This window comes from Lepidochelys olivacea, assembly GCF_965140295.1.
Source record: "Lepidochelys olivacea isolate rLepOli2 genome assembly, chromosome: 8".
In the NCBI taxonomy this organism is placed as follows: domain Eukaryota; kingdom Metazoa; phylum Chordata; order Testudines; family Cheloniidae; genus Lepidochelys; species Lepidochelys olivacea.
The window spans coordinates 63,838,523-63,856,392 of NC_140418.1; the positions used below are offsets into that span (position 1 = coordinate 63,838,523).

Sequence of the window (17,870 nt, forward strand, 5' to 3'; positions counted from 1 at the left end):
AATGAAATGTATGCTTCCCTTTGTGGTGGGCTAGCTCTTCTGCTAAGGCCCTGCCCCTCTGCCTCTATGTGATGGGTAACATCCCACTGGGTGCAGCTCCTACATTTGGCACTGAATATCATTGGTTTAAGAAGGGGGCTTCTGAAGATAGGACACCCTCTGTGAGAGGCTTTTCACTTTGGAATTTGTTTCTTTCTGTGGCCTGCCATACCCTGAATTCTTTCATGCTGCAAAAACCAGCTAGTCTCTCAGTCTCTCAGAGACTGTTGAGAGAAGTCAGTTGGTTGTGGTTGTTAGACATAGTGGGCTCTTTGTTTATATTCGTATATGTTTTGCCCTGATGGCATTATTTTAATGATGTGACTGAACTGTGTATTTAATGGTGTATAACCTAGGATAGATATTTTTGTCTGTTTATCTTTATTGGTATTAATAATCACAATATATTGACTCTGATATTTTTATTTTGCTTTTTATATTTGTAATTTGTTTTTCATATTGCTGGGGTCTCACTATCTCTGTTATACCTTGTACTGGGAAAAGCTCAGTAAGGCTGAGATATCAGGGAAAACTAGTCATGGTTCTACTCACTGTGAACATGGGCGGCTGACTAGTTAGTTTTTAGAACCACAGTTTTGGTTTCCAAAACAAAATGGTGTTGCACTGCTAGTTATTACGGTCATTTTTTTAAATATTTATATTCACCCTGACAGCCAATGAAATTCTGGTATGTGAAAAGACAAACAAAATGAACCAACAGAGTGACACCACTTTTTTTCAGGAAGCTTGAAGATATAGGGTGAAATTTTGGTCCTATCAATGGAAGTTTTTCGACAGACTTCAATGGAGTGGGAATTTCACCAATTGTGTATTGTCTAGTTCATCCGCAAGTGGTAGTGAAATTGTGGCCCCAAAAATCAGAAATAGAGAACAATCGATCACTCTTATTAACATTATGTTGAGGGTCAAATCCTGAAGTCCCGATACTGGACTAGGCTAATCAAAGTCAATGTTAACTATTCAGCATGAGCAGGAGTGACAAAATTTGGCCCTCACCCTTTACTCAGAATTTGCTCAGGCCAAACTCCCATTGAAATCCACTGAGGGCTTGCTTGAATAAGGAGCTCAGGATTCAGCCCAATGGGAGGATGATCTCATTAAACCTATATTATCATTGCCATGGAACATCACAGACTGGAAACAGATTTGCTTTCTGGTTTACAAGAGATGTTATATTTGTGCATTATAAAAAGACAAAAATACAGGGAAGTAAAGATGTTTCTGAGTAAGACTGAAGTTTTTGATTCCAAAAATATCCTATATCTACTAGGCTATTTTAGAAATAGGAAAGTAAAATACCTTTGCATACTGGTGACACAGACCACTTCCCTTCCTTACATTTTACCGTCGGAAACCCAAAAAGGCTCAGACCTTGCGAACATTGATAACGCACTATATCGCCAGGCAAATACCTTTGCTGCTTAGCACCTCGAATCCTACCATCAGGAATCTCAGGTGGAGGTGCACATCTCATATCTGAAAAGAGATGAGAACTTCTGAAGTCACTGACACATTCCCATGTGGGTAACTAAATCACTTACAGTATTCCATTAGTTTTATATACAATCTATTCAGATCCAGTATTGATTAATTAATGATGTCACTAATTAATTAATCTATTCAGATCCAGTATTGATGCTTCTTAACTTAACCAGTACTGTTCATAGGAACATTTCAAATTGCAGGGAGGCAACAATAGGGCTATCCAGTAGTAAAAAAATTTGGGTTGGGATGCAGGGAATGAAAAATGAAGGGTCAAAAACTTATGGGAATTTGTCAAAATCATCAGTTTCAAGTTTGATGAATGTTTCATGTTTGACGAATCAGTGTTTATTCTGTTGGAAAATTTCTGACCAACCTATCCAAATCATACTCTGCTTTTCCTCCCCAACTCACAGAAACTCCTCTATGGGTTCTCCCTTGGAGTTTATGCTCTGTAGCTGAGGTGGATATGCAACTAGTCTCTGCCAGATTCTCCCCCTGAAAAAAAAAAACAGCAGCAAAACCATGTAAGCTACTGAAATAAACTTGTCCTGTTTCCCCTCCATGCAAAAGTGGCAGGGCCTTCAACCTCAAAATCTGTGGCTCTCAGGTGATTGGCTTGAGAAAAGAGTTGTCTTTGCAGAAGCCACTTGTCTCTACACAGATGACCCTATGGCCCCTTATAGCACAGCTCCAGCAGGTATCAAACCCACTAGGAGACCTTGCAGAGTGTTAGTACACAATCCTATGGCCAGTGTTACAGCTCTTCCCAAGAAGTCATTGGAAAAAGAGAAGAGAGGAATTGCAGTTCTCCCTTGGAGTGTCAAATCACACTCCTTTCTTGACTATGTGTCAGTAACAGAATTAGCTACTGGAATGAGTTACTGTTTATGCAGCCTAAGGAACAAGAAGTCACCTGCAGGCTTGAGAGGTAGCCTCCTTTCCCAAGAGATACTGGCACCATTGCAAACAGTGGTAGCACCTGAACTGTGACTCCACTCAGTGCAAGGGCTTCACAAGATTGGCCTGTAGCTGATCTTTCACTAGGTCCAGAGATTCCGTGAGGTATAGAGTAAGGATCTGAGGTGCATCCTCACCAAGAGTTGGTAGCATTTATTTCCTGAGTGCTCAACTACCTCTCGCAGAATCCAAAATATTCATCAACTTGTGTGGATTATCCTGGACCAATTCAATTTCTATTCCCAAGGAGGTGATTGCCCTTTTAATAAATTCCTGGTACATTTTGTAATCATCTAGAACAGGGGAAGATGATTCTGAAAAGTAGCCTCATCTGGCGACGATGAGGAAACACTGAGTGGAAGCATTGAACTGTCCATCCGCTCTACCATTTGCTGAACATCCATAGCAGGAGAATCAGAAACTAGAGATAACCTCCCTCAGCTGCTGGGTACTGGTGTTGGTACTGAGAATGTTAATAGATGGAGAAGGGCACAGAACAGTGACTAGGAGAAGATGACCTGAAGTCTGGAGGAACCTCCCCCCACACACACCCATAAATTCCAGAAAGGCCACTGCTGTATTTGATGTGGTACTGGGGCGCAACCCCAAGGGAAGGTCTCTCTAGATATGCTCCTGTAAGAGTCACGGTGCCACAGCTTGACCAATGTGATGAGGAATAAGCAGAGACTTGAGACCTTTAAATATGTAGGATCCCACTTCTAGTCTGAAGAAGAGCCAGCATGGGAATGCCAAGGTAGTGCAGTACTGTGTGGAGTAGAAAGCTCATGGGAGCTGGACCAATGCAAGATGCACAGTTAGCAGAGGAAGCATCTGAAGATTTTCTGATGCAGGGACCAGCTGCCCAATAGAGCATCCTGACTCTGGCACTACTGACAAAGGCTCAGTTCCTGATGGTACCAAACATGTTGGTGCCAAGAAAGATGCCAGTTCCAGGGCTTGCATAGCAGGAACTGTTGAAGCCTACACCTTGTTCCTAAACTTTTTATCCATATTATGCACAAACAGCTGTCTACCATCAACCAAAACATGGTAAACTGAAATAGCTGCCAAATGAACTTTCAAAAATGAGTTAGATAGCCCCTCCCTATTAAAGTACATTAAATATCATAAAACACAAGGTATGGAAACTGAAACAAGAGAATCAGATTTTTCCTGCATACAAGCCACAGATGTGGACTATTTCAAATAAACCCAGTGACCTCAAAGTGTAAAATGACTCAGATGTACACTCTCCATCAGACATTGTTTTACACATCCAAAGTTACCCTTGCCGATGGTGAAGGGGGATTGAACTGGACACTTCCAAATGACCAGCAGGTCAACAAGTCCAGCATATCTGGAGGCATGCTGATTAACACTGGAAGACTGTTCAAATTGGGCCTGTAGACCTGAGAAATCCAGTGTTCCACTGGCCTCATATTGAGCTGCACAAATGGAGTCACATAGGTAGTAGCTACCATGAGACACAGGAAGAAAAATACTTTATGAGTCTGACATATTTGAATGTTTAAAATATACTGCACAGTTTTTTTTTTAAATCTGTACTCTGGTAGGAATGCTTTCTCTGCTGTCATATCAACTATGGAGTCCATGAATAAAATTATCAGAGTTGGACAGGTATTTGAATTTTTGACATTCAAAAGCAGACCCAGGTCTGAAAAAAAAGGGTAGTTGTATAAGCGATGTGACTGAATAGATCCTTGTGAACAGCAGGCATCACTAGCCCGTCATCCAAATATGTAAACAAAAATACTTTGCTTTCACAAATGAACCCCTACTACAGAGAAGCATTTGTTAAATGCTCTTGGTGTTGTGGACAGACCAAACAGGAGCACCTTGTACAGGAAATGGGGCTCTGCCACCACGAAATGAAGATACTTTTAATGACTATGTCAGACAGAAATATGAAAATATGTGCCCTTTAAATTGAGAGTTTCAAACCAATCCATAGCTGAAAGCAAAGGAATTATGGAGGCCAGAGTTAACATACAGAACCCAAACTTCCTAATGTACTTGTTTAGAATTTGTAGAATCATAGGACTGGAAGGGACCTCGAAAGATCATCTAGTTAAATCTAAATCTAAAATTGGACAAAACCTCCCATCCTTTTTGTGCAACAGAAAGTATATTGAATAAAACCCCTGGTCCCTCAGCTGTTTGGAAACCTTCTTAACAGCCCCTATCAGAAGTAATTTCTGCACTTCTGAAAGTAGAATAGCCTTGTGAGACATTCCCAGAAAAGAGAAGGTAGGGATAATTGAAGGGGGTAGTTTCTTTAACTGAATGGTAAATCTCTTTATAATTTCTAGGACCCATTTGTCTGTTCTAATAAGATTTTTATTTGCTGATAAAATGGACAAGTCTGTCCCCAGACAGAGGAAGGAAAAGGTCCTTGCTGTTTGATTGTTGACTTTCCATCCTCACATCAGATCTGAAGCCTGGTACTCCACAAAGATGACAGAGGGAGCAGATTGCTTAGATTTAGACCTCAGTTTGAAAGACCTCTTCTTGTGTTGGCTCTGGAATGATGCACATGGCTAGAGTTGCTGCTGACATCTTTGATTTGATGAGAAATAAGCTGAAGAAAACCGTGGTTAATACTGCCTCTGATCATGGAAAGAAGGAGCAGAAGGTCTCCTGCTAATAGAACAAATCAAACCCAAAGAGCAGGCTCTCATTCTAGTCTCCTTCAGCTTTCCCAGCTTTCTCATCCTTTTCTTTACTTAAAAGACCATCCCCTTCAATGAGGAGATCCTCCACCTTTATTCTAGTATCCACATCCAGAGAAGAGGAGCAAAGTGAAGCATGTCTCCTCAGAGTAACTTCAGAAGCCAATGCTCTGGCAGAAGAGTCTGAAGCAAAGCTCTGAGAGTGTGCTTTGCCACATTTTGACTTTCCATTACAATTGCATTTGCTAATCTCCTTTTGTAATATGCCAAATCCTGTGCAAACACTGCCATCTTTTCCCATAAGTGGAATTGATAGTAGGCAATAACTGCTTGATAATTTGCCACCCTAATGCTAAGAGAGGAAAAAGAGAACACCTTTCACCTTAGGGAATCAATCTTTTTTTCCCTATCAACAGGAGTAGAATATGCTTGTCCAGACCCTATCCTGCTACTGGGAGCAGCCACCACCAGTGAATTAGGTACAGGATGTATGTGAAAATATGAAAACCTCTCTGAAGGTATCTGATATAATTTGTCTGCCTGCCTGGAAATAAGATGGCAAGAGGCAGAAGTGGTCCTAACAGTCTTAGCAGGCTGCAGCAGACCTCTGACAACTGGTAACAATAACCTACTCTTGGAGGTAGCTCCAAGAACTTTCCCCAAACACCAGGTTTTTTCATTCGTATTGAAGTAAGTTCCGCATGGACACCATGCAATCCACCAGATCATGGAACTGCAGAGCATCGTCAGAAAGTGAACAGGGAGAAGTCACACTTCCTTGCTCCTCTGGTGACAAATTGGGAGCCATGTCAGCATCTTCTTGTGCAAAAAAGGACTTATCTCCTTATCTTCTTCAGACAGAGTATCCGGCAGCACTGCCTGAAGTGCACCTGGATCCTTTCCAGATAAAACATCAGTTCAATTATCCATATAAAGAACAACTGAGAAATTGCTGCAGAGGAGGAGGAGGCATAGATGAATCAAGAGAGAGACTAATAATTAATCATAGAATCATAGAATCATAGAATATCAGGGTTGGAAGGGACCTCAGGAGGTCATCTAGTCCAACCCCCTGCTCAAAAGCAGACCAATCCCCAATTAAATCATCCCAGCCAGGGCTTTGTCAAGCCTGACCTTAAAAACTTCTGAGGAAGGAGATTCCACCACCTCCCTAGGCAACGCATTCCAGTGTTTCACCACCCTCCTAGTGAAAAAGTTTTTCCTAATATCCAACCTAAACCTCCCCCACTGCAACTTGAGACCATTACTCCTTTTGCCCTTCTCCTTTTTTCAGCTGAAAAGGATGCAGACCTTAAAACTGGTGAAGACTGTCTCTTTCTTGAAACTCACTGTTTCGCACTTGGATCTGGATGGCACAAGATCTTGTGAAATCCTCAGATTGACTTGGTCCTTGAAACTGACACTGGAACTGACTTCGGATTTGGAGCCAGAGCCATAGAGACCCTGTCAGAATTAGATAGATCCAACAACTCTGGCCTAAAGGATCTGGCACTGCTAACAGCGGCCATCTTCTCCCTCACCACCTTCTTCAGAACAAGCACAGCTGGAGATAACAATGTGGCTCTTGGTGCTGTAAAAGGCAATCTTGTCTTTCTGAAGTAACAATGCCTTCGAAACCCTGGCTGCCTGAGCAGCAGGATCTGGAGCTGGACCTGATGAAGGTCCATTAAAGTAATTGAATCCATGACCCTGATGATGAAATCATATCCTTAGCAATTAGGAAAAACACCTTCCATGAATGGTGTAGTAATGTGAATGTCACTAAAGGCTCAAATGGTGGTCCTGTAAGTTTAGACAAAACCAAATTAAAATCCCAAGGAGGAAGGGGCTCCCTAAATTGAGAGTACAATCTTTTCAGGTCTTTAAGGAATGTAACTGTTATGTAATTAGAAAAAAAAACAGAAATGTCATCCACATGAGATTGAAAAGTTGTTATTGCTGCTAGGGGAACCTTGATGGGGAAATTGCTAAGCTTTGCTCTTTCAGGTGCAACAGAAGATAGGCGAGTATATTTTGGATGGATGAATGCATCGGTTAGACTCCAGTTTCACAAGCCCAGATAGAGAACTCCTTCCATTTTGACAGCTAGGTGGATGACTTTCTGCTACTCTAACTTACTCTGAGCAAGCCTGCTCTTTGGGATTTAACCATGGAGCTTTCAGGCTCCATGAATGAAGGGACTGCAGGTTTGATAGTAGCAGCCAACCGTTGTCCATGATAGATCAAATTTGGGTGCAATGCAGGTGAGATTGGAATTACCACTGTGAGGTCCTATAGGGTGGAGGAACCGGAGTTGGCAGGGCCATGCTGGGGCTATAAAAATAACCCTGGCATGGTCCTGTTTGATCTTTAGTAGCACTCTGTAAAAGAGTGGTATTGGGGGAAAAGTGTAGTAAAGCTTTTCTGTCCACGGTAGCAGTAAGGTGTCTGTGATGGAGCCAGGACCATGGCCTTGCAGGGGTCAGAACTGTGACATTTTCTGTTGAATTTTGTTCACAAATAGGTCTATTTGGGAGTCCCCCACTGCTGGAAAATGCATCTGGTTACATCCAGGTAAAGAGATCAGACATGATAAGTAGAAAATAACCTGTTCAGACAGTCTGCCTTCTTGTTCTGTAAACCTGAAAGCTATGATACCAGTCAGCTCTGTGTTCTTGGGGAAACAGGGTGCAGTATCCAGCCTGTCTGACTCATGAAGGACACACACACACTCAGCCTCTGCTTGAATCAAAACCGATCAGAGAAAAGACTTGCAGAGAGCAGTGAAGGGCGGTGGGAGACACAAGAGTGATAGGATTAAGTGACAAGAGTGATAGGATTAAGGCAAGCTAGATTGACCCGGTCCACTCAGACTTGCTCTGTTAAGGTGCGTGTGTGTGCATGTGTGTGTGTGTTCATTTGGTTCTGGGGCTGGAGGAACCCAGCCCTGGGGAACCTAGGTCCTGCAGGATAGCTCCATTGGGAGAGGACTTGCAGAAGGGAGAAGTAGAGCTCCATATGAAAACACAAGTGACACAAGCAGTACATTAATAGAATTACAGAACTCCTTCCCCCCAGAAGAGTAACCCTAATAAATGAGTGTACCCCAAAGTAATGGGCAAATCTGGTAACAGCTAAAAGGCGTTAAGGTTGATTGAGTGGGCTATGCAAAATTCCCATAGGTTAATTGTTTCCTGACAAAGGAGGGATGAGCGAGCGCCTCCCTATTTGTTGAGGTAAACATTTCCCATGATATGAGGTAGGAAAGACTGACAGGCAAATCACCCAGATCTCTCTGTCGTTGATATGAAGAGCGAGTTTCCTCCAGGACCCAAACCCCTGAGTTTGGATGGGCCCCAGGTGAGCTTCCCATCCTAGTACCAACATATCTGAGACCAGAGTCTTCAACAGTTGAGTGCAGAGGAAAAGAACATCTGCACAAACATTGAGAGGATCCAACCACCAATTCAGCGAAATTAGAATCCGCAAGTGTACCAAGAGCACAGTGTCCTAATGAAGATGTCTTGGTGAGTATACCGAGGCCCAGCCATGTCTGGAAGCTCCTAGACCAGAAGTTCTTCATGAGAGGGGTCCTTGAATAGGGATTGGGAGGGACGGTGGTAAAGAGGAGTCAAAATAAACTAGAGGGTGTATCCTACTTCTACAGTGCTCAACACTCTGTGGTGATACTGGACAAAGGAAATAGGAAAGGCAGTTTGCAAACAAAGGAAAAACAGGTCTTATTTCTGGAAATAGGTATGGCGCCATTCAGCATCCCATCTAAACACCTGCTTAGAACCCCCTGGATGTGTAGGTGGGGTAGACATTGATGAAGAGGTAGGAGGTAGATGAAGCCTATGCCTATAACCACTACTCTTCTTCCTCTGCAGGTCGTGTTGGAGAGCTGGGGCAGAATACAGGAGTGGTTGCTGAGGTCTGAAGTGCTTCCTGGAAGGAACTGGGGTATACAACCCAAGGGATTTTTAAAGTTGCCCTTTACTCCTTTAACCCCTGGAGCTTAGCATCAGTATACTCCAGAAAGAGAAAGGATCGCTCAAAGAGCAGATCTTGCAAAGTCTGTTGGACCTCCTGGTAGAGCCCAGAGGACTGCAACCAGGAGCTCCCGTGCATGGCCACTGCTGAAACCATGGACCTAGTAGCCAAGTCAGCCAAATCCAGAGCAGCTTGCAGAGCGGTCCTCACCACAGATTTTCCCTTATCCACTATCGAGAAGAACTTCTGCCTAGCATCTTCCAGGAACATGTGTTAAAAATTTAACATGGAGTCCCACATATTAAAGTCATACCTGCCCAATAGGGCATGCTGGTTTGCAATCCTGAGATGCACTTCCGCCTCCCAGAAGAAAAAACCCTCTTAACAAACAGATCTAACTTCTTTAAGTCTTTTGATTTTGGTGTTGCACTCTGATGCCCCTGCTTTTCCCTCTCATTGGTGGAGGATACTACCAGGCATCCCGGAGGAGAAGGGAAATGAATGCAGTTTTTGGGGGTACATAATACTTGCCCTTTTTGAAGTGTGGAGAAGGGATGCAGGGGTCTTCCACAGTACCTTAAATGGGTCCATAATGGCCTCAGTGAGAGGCAGAGCCACTCTGGAACGACCTGCAATGTCTAAAGTATTGGCCAGTTATTGAGAGGCTTCTTTTACTTCCTCCACCTGTATGGCAGACTTAAGATAATCCTCTTTAACGATTCTTGGTGTGCTTTATGGTCATCTGGGGGAGACAAAATGCTCCCTCATGAGTCTGCCTCTTCAGAAGAAGAGGAAGAAGAGTCCAGCACCAGGTGTGGATACTCTTCCTCCATTTCTAGATCTGTAGGGTTCTCTCCAGCCCTTGATGTCCAGTAGTAGGCTCAGTACCAGAAACAGGAATGGGTGCTACCCACTGGGAAGATGCCTCACACATTTCTGATGCCACTGAATAGGAGTGCCTGGAATAGGATGTAGAAAAGGGCCCAATGGATTACAAAAAGGCCACTGGACAGGTGTATGCCCCAAATGACCTCCTGGCCAACCACTTGATGGTACTCCTGTCGCAGGATCCATGGAGGGGTGAAAACGTCTGGAGGAGGGGTAGTGAGAGTGGCTGCGAGGATGGGAGATTTAGAACTGGACCTCTGATTTGGAAGACGACGACTCTCCTTCCGTTGACCACAAAGGCACCATTCCAGATGGTGCCAGCAATCAGTTCTGAGTTGGAGAGACCTGCAGAGATGTGAGCATCATGGAAAGGATGAGCCCTCAAAGGTACCCAAGACTGTCACAGTACCGAGCACTAGCAATCCTGCTGGTTATTCTGTCTGTCGGCACTGACAGCATCAGCTCTTGTGCTACTAGTGATGCTGGCACCGACAGGGTCACGGGGTCCCCGGCAACTACCAATGCCTGTGGCGTAGTTAGTACTGAAATAGTGTGGTGTGGTGTCAGAGTTGTGGAAGCAGCTCCTTCTGGCTCTGGACTTGATGGAACCTGCCTAGGTGCTGGAGTCAACAGGGCCATCTTCTGAGGTACGGAAGAAGAGGGGTATTTAGACAGAAACCACATTTTAGTCTTATCCCCATGCCTAGCACACCACAGTGCCAGGGATCCCTGCCTTTCTGCAGTTGGCAGTCTGCTTCTCACAAATCTTTTTAGGCACTGAGGATGGTGAAGAGTGTTGGGACTCGGGCACCGCAGGAGGTGCACTCCTTTTCAAATGCTGAGACACTCAGTGCCAAGTCTGACTTCAGTGCTGAGTCTGAGCTCTCAAGGCTGCCTCCATGAGTAGAAACTTTAGCCTGACTTCACAATCTTTCTCCGCAAGAGGCTTCAAGTCCCTGAAAATTTGGTAACACTCCCCCAAAAGAACTTCCCTGAGGAATTTCCAGACAAACATGTATCAGAGATGATCTAGATGTACTTAATCCTGCCTTAGTGCAGAGGAATGAACTTGATGACCTTGCAGGGCCCCCTACAGCCCCACATTTCTGTCATTCCATGTTCCCAGCTCACCAACGCACACCTCGTCTTATTTGTTTTAATTGCAATACAAACTCCTACCTTGGCAAGTTGGTGGTTGTGACCATTCTCCATCTTCACAAGTTACCTCATTCAATCCCATACTTTCAAATCCTTCCTGACATTTATATTGCACTCTAGCACCAGGCAGATACCTTCCCTCCTCATTATTGACAATAATAGCATTGCTAACTTCAGGTGGAGCGCCACATGTTACATCTGAAAGGGGAGAGATGTATAAATAGATTAGTACTGATAAACTCTAAATGTAGTATCTTATTTTCTTTAAATAGATAATGTCCTTTTTAAAAAAGTGCACTTACATAAATGAAGGTTACTTGTTTGTAATTGAAGTTCTTTGAGATGGCTCTACAGTTTCCAACTCACAAGATATTGTACCACCTAGTGGTGCCTAATGGTAATCTTCTCCAAGCAGCATCCTTTAAAGCTCTCATACCCACCTTTTCTATGACTCCCCTTCGAGTCTCTGAACATTCGGAGGACAAGTCTATATGAGGTGGTGTGGCACCTATCTATCACCTCAGTTCCTTTCACCGACCGACCCCAGGAAGAGGAGCAGAGCAAAGCACATCTCCACAGGGTAACTTTATAAGCCAATGCTCTGGCAGAAGAGTCTGAAGCATTAGCAAAGATCTGAGAATGTGCTTTGCAACATTCTGAACTTCCATTAGGATTGCGTTTGCCAATCTCCTTTTGTAATCTGCCAAATCCTGCGCAAACAGTGCCATCTTTTCCCATAAGTGGAATTGATAGCAGACCATAATTACTTGATAATTTGCTACCCTAATGCCAAGAGAGGACGAAGAGAACTTCTTTCTCCTTAGGGAATCACACTTCTTTTTTTTTTTATGAGCAGTCATGGCTTGTCCAGACCTCATCTTGCTAGTGGCAGCAGTCACCACCAGCGAATTAGCTAGAGGATGTATGCGAAAATATGAAACCCCCCCTGAGGGTACCTGATATAATTTGTCTGCCTGCTGGAAATAAGAAGGCAAGAGGCAGAAATGGACTTAACAGTCTCAGCAGACTGCAGCAGACCACTGAGAAATGGTAACAACAGCCTCCTCTTGGAGGTAGCTCCAAGACCTTTCCTCAAACACCAGGTTTTCTCCATTCGTATTGAAGTAAGTTCCACATGGACACCCTGCAATCCACCAGATCATGGAACTGCAGAGCATCGTCAGAAATGAAGAGGGAGAAGTCACCCCCCCCTCATGCTCCTGTGGTGACAAATCAGGAGCCGTGTCAGCGTGTTCCTGTGCAAAAAAAAAAAAAATAACCAAAGGACCTATCTCCTTATCTTCTTCAGACAGAGTATCAGGCAGCACTGCCTGAAGTGCCCCTGGATCCTTTCCACCTAAAACGTTGGATCAATAATCCATATAAAGGACAATTGAAAAATTGCTGCAGAGGAGGAGGAGGCAGGGATGAGTCAAGAGAAAAATGAATAATGTCCTCTGCCCTTCTCCTTTTTTCCGCTGAAGAGGATGCAGACCTCAAAACTGGTGAAGACTGTCTCTCCCTTGAAACTCACTGTTTCGCACTTGGATCTGAGGAATGTTGGTAAGCCGAATCGTTGTACAACAGGCACTAAAGTAAAAGCCTTCTTTGGATCAAAGGATGGATCTGGATTTGGAGGAGAGGTTGAAGCCAGAACTGAAGACCTGAATGGCACAAGATCCAGTGAAATCCTCAGATCGACTTGGTCCTTGAACCTGAAACTGACTTCAGTTTTGGAGGCAGAGCCATGGAGACCCTGTCAGAATCAGATAGATCCAAAACTACTGACCTACAGGATCTGTCACTGCTAACTGCTCTCCCTCACCAGCTTTTCAGAACAAGCACAGCCAGAGATGACAATGTGCTCTAAACGGCCGTCTTGTCTTTCTGCATTAACAATGCATTCAAAACCCTGACTTCCTGCAAAGCAGGATCTGGAGTTGGACCTGATGAAGGTCCATTAAAGTCATGGAATCCATGACCTCCATGATGAAATCATATCCTTAGCAATTAAGAAAACCACTGGCTAGGTGCCTCACACATTTCTGATGCCACTGAATAGGAGTGCCTGGAATATGATCTAGAAAAGGGCCCAATGGATTACAAAAAGGCCACTGGACAGGTGTATGCCTCAAATGACCTCCTGGCCAACCACTTGATGGTACTCCTGTCGCAGGATCCATAGAGGGGTGAAAACGTCTGGAGGAGGGGTAGTGAGAGTGGCTGCGAGGATGGGAGATCTAGAACTGGACCTCTGATTTGGAAGACGACGACTCTCCTTCCGTTGACCACAAAGGCACCATTCCAGATGGTGCCAGCAATCAGTTCTGAGTTGGAGAGACCTGCAGAGATGTGAGCATCATGGAAGGATGAGCCCTCAAAGGTACCCAAGACTGTCACAGTACCGAGCACTGTAGCAATCCTGCTGGTTATTCTGCCTGTCGGCACTGACAGCATCAGCTCTTGTGCTACTAGTGATGCTGGCACCGACAGGGTCACGGGGTCCCCGACAACTACCAATGCCTGTGGCGTAATAAAGTAGATAGTGTATCCTGTAGAGATCATCTCCAAAACCTATTTGACTGTAGTGACCGACTCCCAACTCTGCATGAAGTGGTAAAGGCAGTCACCTAAGGGACGAAGGCAGGGAAATCAGAGCACCTGATGAGGATGGTAACTCAGGTCCTCCACTAACCTGTCAAAATTGCTGCTTTGAGGTGGACAGGTGCAAAGTGGGAGGCTCAGAAGTGTATGGTTTCCCTCTCTGGCATCTCTGTCTCTTTTGGTGCAGTTCATATGGCCGCTGGGAAGTCAGGAATTAGGCCAGGTGGGATCTCTGAGCCGTCTGGGACTTGCTGAGCTTCTCCTGTAGGTGGGAGTATAAATTCTAAGAGAACGTACGGTAGCTCTAACATCCTTTCATGTTTGCAGAGATTCATCTGTGCTGTCTGGGATCAACTTAAGCCCATCAAAAGGAAGGTCTTCCACCATATTCTAGAACACTTTTGGAAATCCAGAGTTGCAGCCAAGTGGTCCTTCTCATACTGCCGCCCATTTGATCGCTACAATGATAGTTAGCAGCAGCATCAAGGGAGGCTTGTAGAGCTGTTCTGGCAAGTAGTTGTCCCTCTGGAATAATTGCCTGGAATTGCTCCCCAGTAATTGCCTGGAATGTGCTCTGCCAGTTGGTAGTGGAGGGGGGAAGGGGGAAAGGGGAAAGTGATAGCTTAAATGATTGTATTTTGCCATTAGCGCCTGGTAATTGGTGATTCTAAATTGTAAGGAGACGGAGGACTAAAATTTCCTCCCCAGTAGGTCCGATGTCTATGATCTTTTTCATGAGACATGATGCTGCCTTCCATGTTCATTAAATGCATCAACTACCAAAAAGTTAGGTGAGGGATGAGAAAATAAAAATTCAGAGTCCTTGATTCAGACATAATATTTCTTACCCACTCTCTTGCATGTAGGGGGAATAGTATCTAGAGTGTGCCAGACAATCTTCACTGGGTCCAGAATAGCTTAATTGACAGGCAAACCTATGCAGGCAGGTGATGGTGAGTGGAGGATATAAAGCAATTTATTATGAGGTTCTTTCATCTCCTCGAGAGGGATCTATCTGCAAGGGGTCAGCAGTTCTCCTGATCAGATCCCAGAACTGCTTAAAATCATCCACCAAGGATGGAGGAGGTGGTATGCCAGCTTTATCCAGAGATGAAGAGATGTTAGTCATAGGAGAGATGACTTCTTTGGCTATAGCTTCCTGCTCGTCAAAGGATTCTTACTGAGGGCCAGGTCTCCTGAAAGGAGCAGTTGATGCAGGTTGTCTCTCTCTGTGATGTGGCTCAACAGTCTGAAAAATTGTTGGCAATAGGCTGTCCAAGAGTGCCAATATGGCCAAGGAGGAGGTGCATAAGGCATAGAAAGAGCAGACTTTTTTGGGTTCTCATACTAGTGAGACATTGGTTGCAACTTTGTGCCATGAGTAGTTATAGCCTCACCAGAGGCTTTTGGAAGGGGCTTCTATAGGTGTGAGGGGGAGAACCATGAATCAATATTTGAGACACCTAGGACATCAAATTCTCTTTCTCAAACTCACTCTGGAATGGTGGAGTGCCTGGAGGGCTCTGAGGTGAAAGCGTTGGTACCAGGTGAAGGTCAGGCGATCTCGATGTTCTTGGTACCAACACGTAGGAGCTGAGCAGTCGAGAATCGGGCATCTCAGATATAGCCAGGTTCTAGGGAAAATGGAACTCCTGCAGTACCAAGACTTTTATCAGTACTGAGTCTTTGGTCTGCACTGAGGTGATGGTGGCTGAGGACGCTGATGATACCTTACATCTCAGTCCCCCCCAGGGAAGCACAGTCAGAATCCAAGTGGGCGTCTTCAATACTGAGGAAGCAGAGGAAAAGCTCTTCTTGCCACCTTGGTCTGCTAACAGTACCAATGATCTCTCCTAGCCCAAACCTTTACTGTCTTTCAGCCTACTGGTGACCTGGGTACAATGGCACTGGAACAGTTTTCATAGTGGGGGGTGCTGAAAGCCATTGAACAATGTAAACACTGTATATTATGGAAACCACTTCAAGCAAGGGGATGCTGCCACACACCCCAGACCTCCTGCCTGGGTATCTGAGGAATCAGCAGCCTTGTGGGTAGCTAATTGGAGAGCAGATGGTGCCAGAGTTGCTGAAGACATTGTCAACCTTGGCTTTTTAGAGGTAGATTCTCTACCTGGTGAGCCAGGGGCATAGTCCTTTGAGGACTCATGAGTGGAATCCTGTGTCTTCCTTTTATATGCCATAGAGGTGTGGGGTCTGATACCATGGAGGCAGCAGATTTGCACAGAGACTGGCCTGGGGGGGCATCCCTTGGCCGGGTCAGAAGCCAGGGGTAGAGAGTTCTCCATTGAAGATGAAGCTTTAGTTCCCTGATTTTTCTGGCTCTTGAGATGAATGCCAGATAGAAGTTGCAATGGATCAGTTCATGAGACTGACTATCATGATCCAAGGCACAGGGGATGAATAACACAGGCTCCAGGAAACATTGGCCCCTTCTTTAGAGACTTATTGGAAGAGATGGGAGTATGTGAAGCGCTACAAGGTTCCACTCACGGTTTACCCAAATTTATTCCATTGGAGCATGCATTAGAGCTTTCACCTGGAGAGCAGGGGATCCTGCCCCCAGAACCCACATAAGACAGAAAGAGAACAAACGCTGGTTTCCAGAGAATCTGGACTCTCGTTATCAGAGGGTTAAATTATAACAATACTCCTGGCTCCACCTCTTCCTGTTTTAGACAGTTTTCATTTGTTTTTAATTATCAAAGGGACAGATTCTGAAGACTATCCTCAGTTTTTCCTCAGTCCCTACTCAATAAAACTCTCATTGCAGCCATTGGGATTTTACCTGAGAAAAGACAGAGTAAACATTTGAGAAAGAACTTCAGGATCTGGCATAGGAAGAACTGTCTGGAAGAAACTGTCATAGTTCAAAATGACAAAGACTGAGGGCACAAAACAAGGGAGGTGGTGTGTGTGTGTGACTCAGATTCCAAATATGATCCATATCATATCAGTGCCACCTGTGAGTTAAAGAAAACAATATATCTCTAATCCCCAAATAAAACTTTTCATTTGAATAAACTGCTGACTGCTGTAGACTTAGAACTATTAGCCTATAACTTCGATGCCACACCGTTTGCAGCACATATACTCAAATTCATACTTTTCTCCTGTTATTTTTTTAATTTTCAAATATTTCCTTGTATTCTGAAACATATTCTGTTACAGATTTTCATTTTCCTCCCATTTTAGTGTGTCAAATCTTTAAACTGTTATCTGCTAACAGCTTGAAATGGATACATGGTGAACATGAGATTCATCACTATGTTCATATGTGCACGCACTTTGGAGTTTGCGTGCGTGCCTGTCTGTTTATTGTGTGTATCTTCTGGACTAATACATAACCATACTTCAAGAGGTAGCTTTGCATATATATGCAGACTAGTGTATAATCATGCAACGTACTGTGTTTTCCTAATAAAACAAGTTATTTTTTATATATTTGAATAATACAAAAGTAGGGTGAAAATCAAAAAAAAGAAAAGAATACTTTTTTGTAAAACCTGGGATTTTTTTGGTAAAAATCAGTTTAAACTGAAAACGTAGGGGCTTATTTGTACCATATTATGTTATTTTCACAGGTGCTTTTTCCAAGTCAGTCAAAATAAACTTTTAAAAATAAAACCTCTGAAAACATGTCTAATTCATTTCTCTTTATATTGTCAATTGCAGTTATTGTATAATCATTTGGGCTTTGACATTTAAAACATATAAAACCAAAAGCAACTTACAGATACACGTTGGAATAGGTAACCAGCCATTCTTTGTGCATTCCACTGTCTTTTCCTTATTCCATTTCAAAGTGAAATCCACTATTACAATCTATGCTGATTACATCCTCTTCCTTGAGCTCTGACTTTTGAGGGTGGCAGGTTCCACTATTACAGTTTAACAACTGGAAACAGGACATTAGGTCCTAAATCACCCCTTCAATTGAGACTATTTGACTTTTTTTTTTAAATTAACTTCACTAGCATTGTCGTATCCGAATATCTTTTGTATAAAATTGGCAAG

The 17,870-nt window shown here is 43.8% G+C and overlaps 1 protein-coding gene across 1 annotated transcript in view; it reads right to left on the reverse strand.

Annotated features, from left to right (window-relative positions):
- Positions 1–17,870, reverse strand: part of LOC311524950 (complement factor H-related protein 5-like) — a 139,835-nt gene that overhangs the window by 14,319 nt on the left and 107,646 nt on the right. Inside the window, exons 15-16 of the mRNA XM_084636623.1 lie at positions 11,253–11,429; positions 1,360–1,536 (exon numbers count right to left, since the gene is read on the reverse strand). Coding sequence (XP_084492749.1) covers positions 1,360–1,536; positions 11,253–11,429 — 354 coding nt within the window. The remainder of the gene's footprint in view (positions 1–1,359; positions 1,537–11,252; positions 11,430–17,870) is intronic.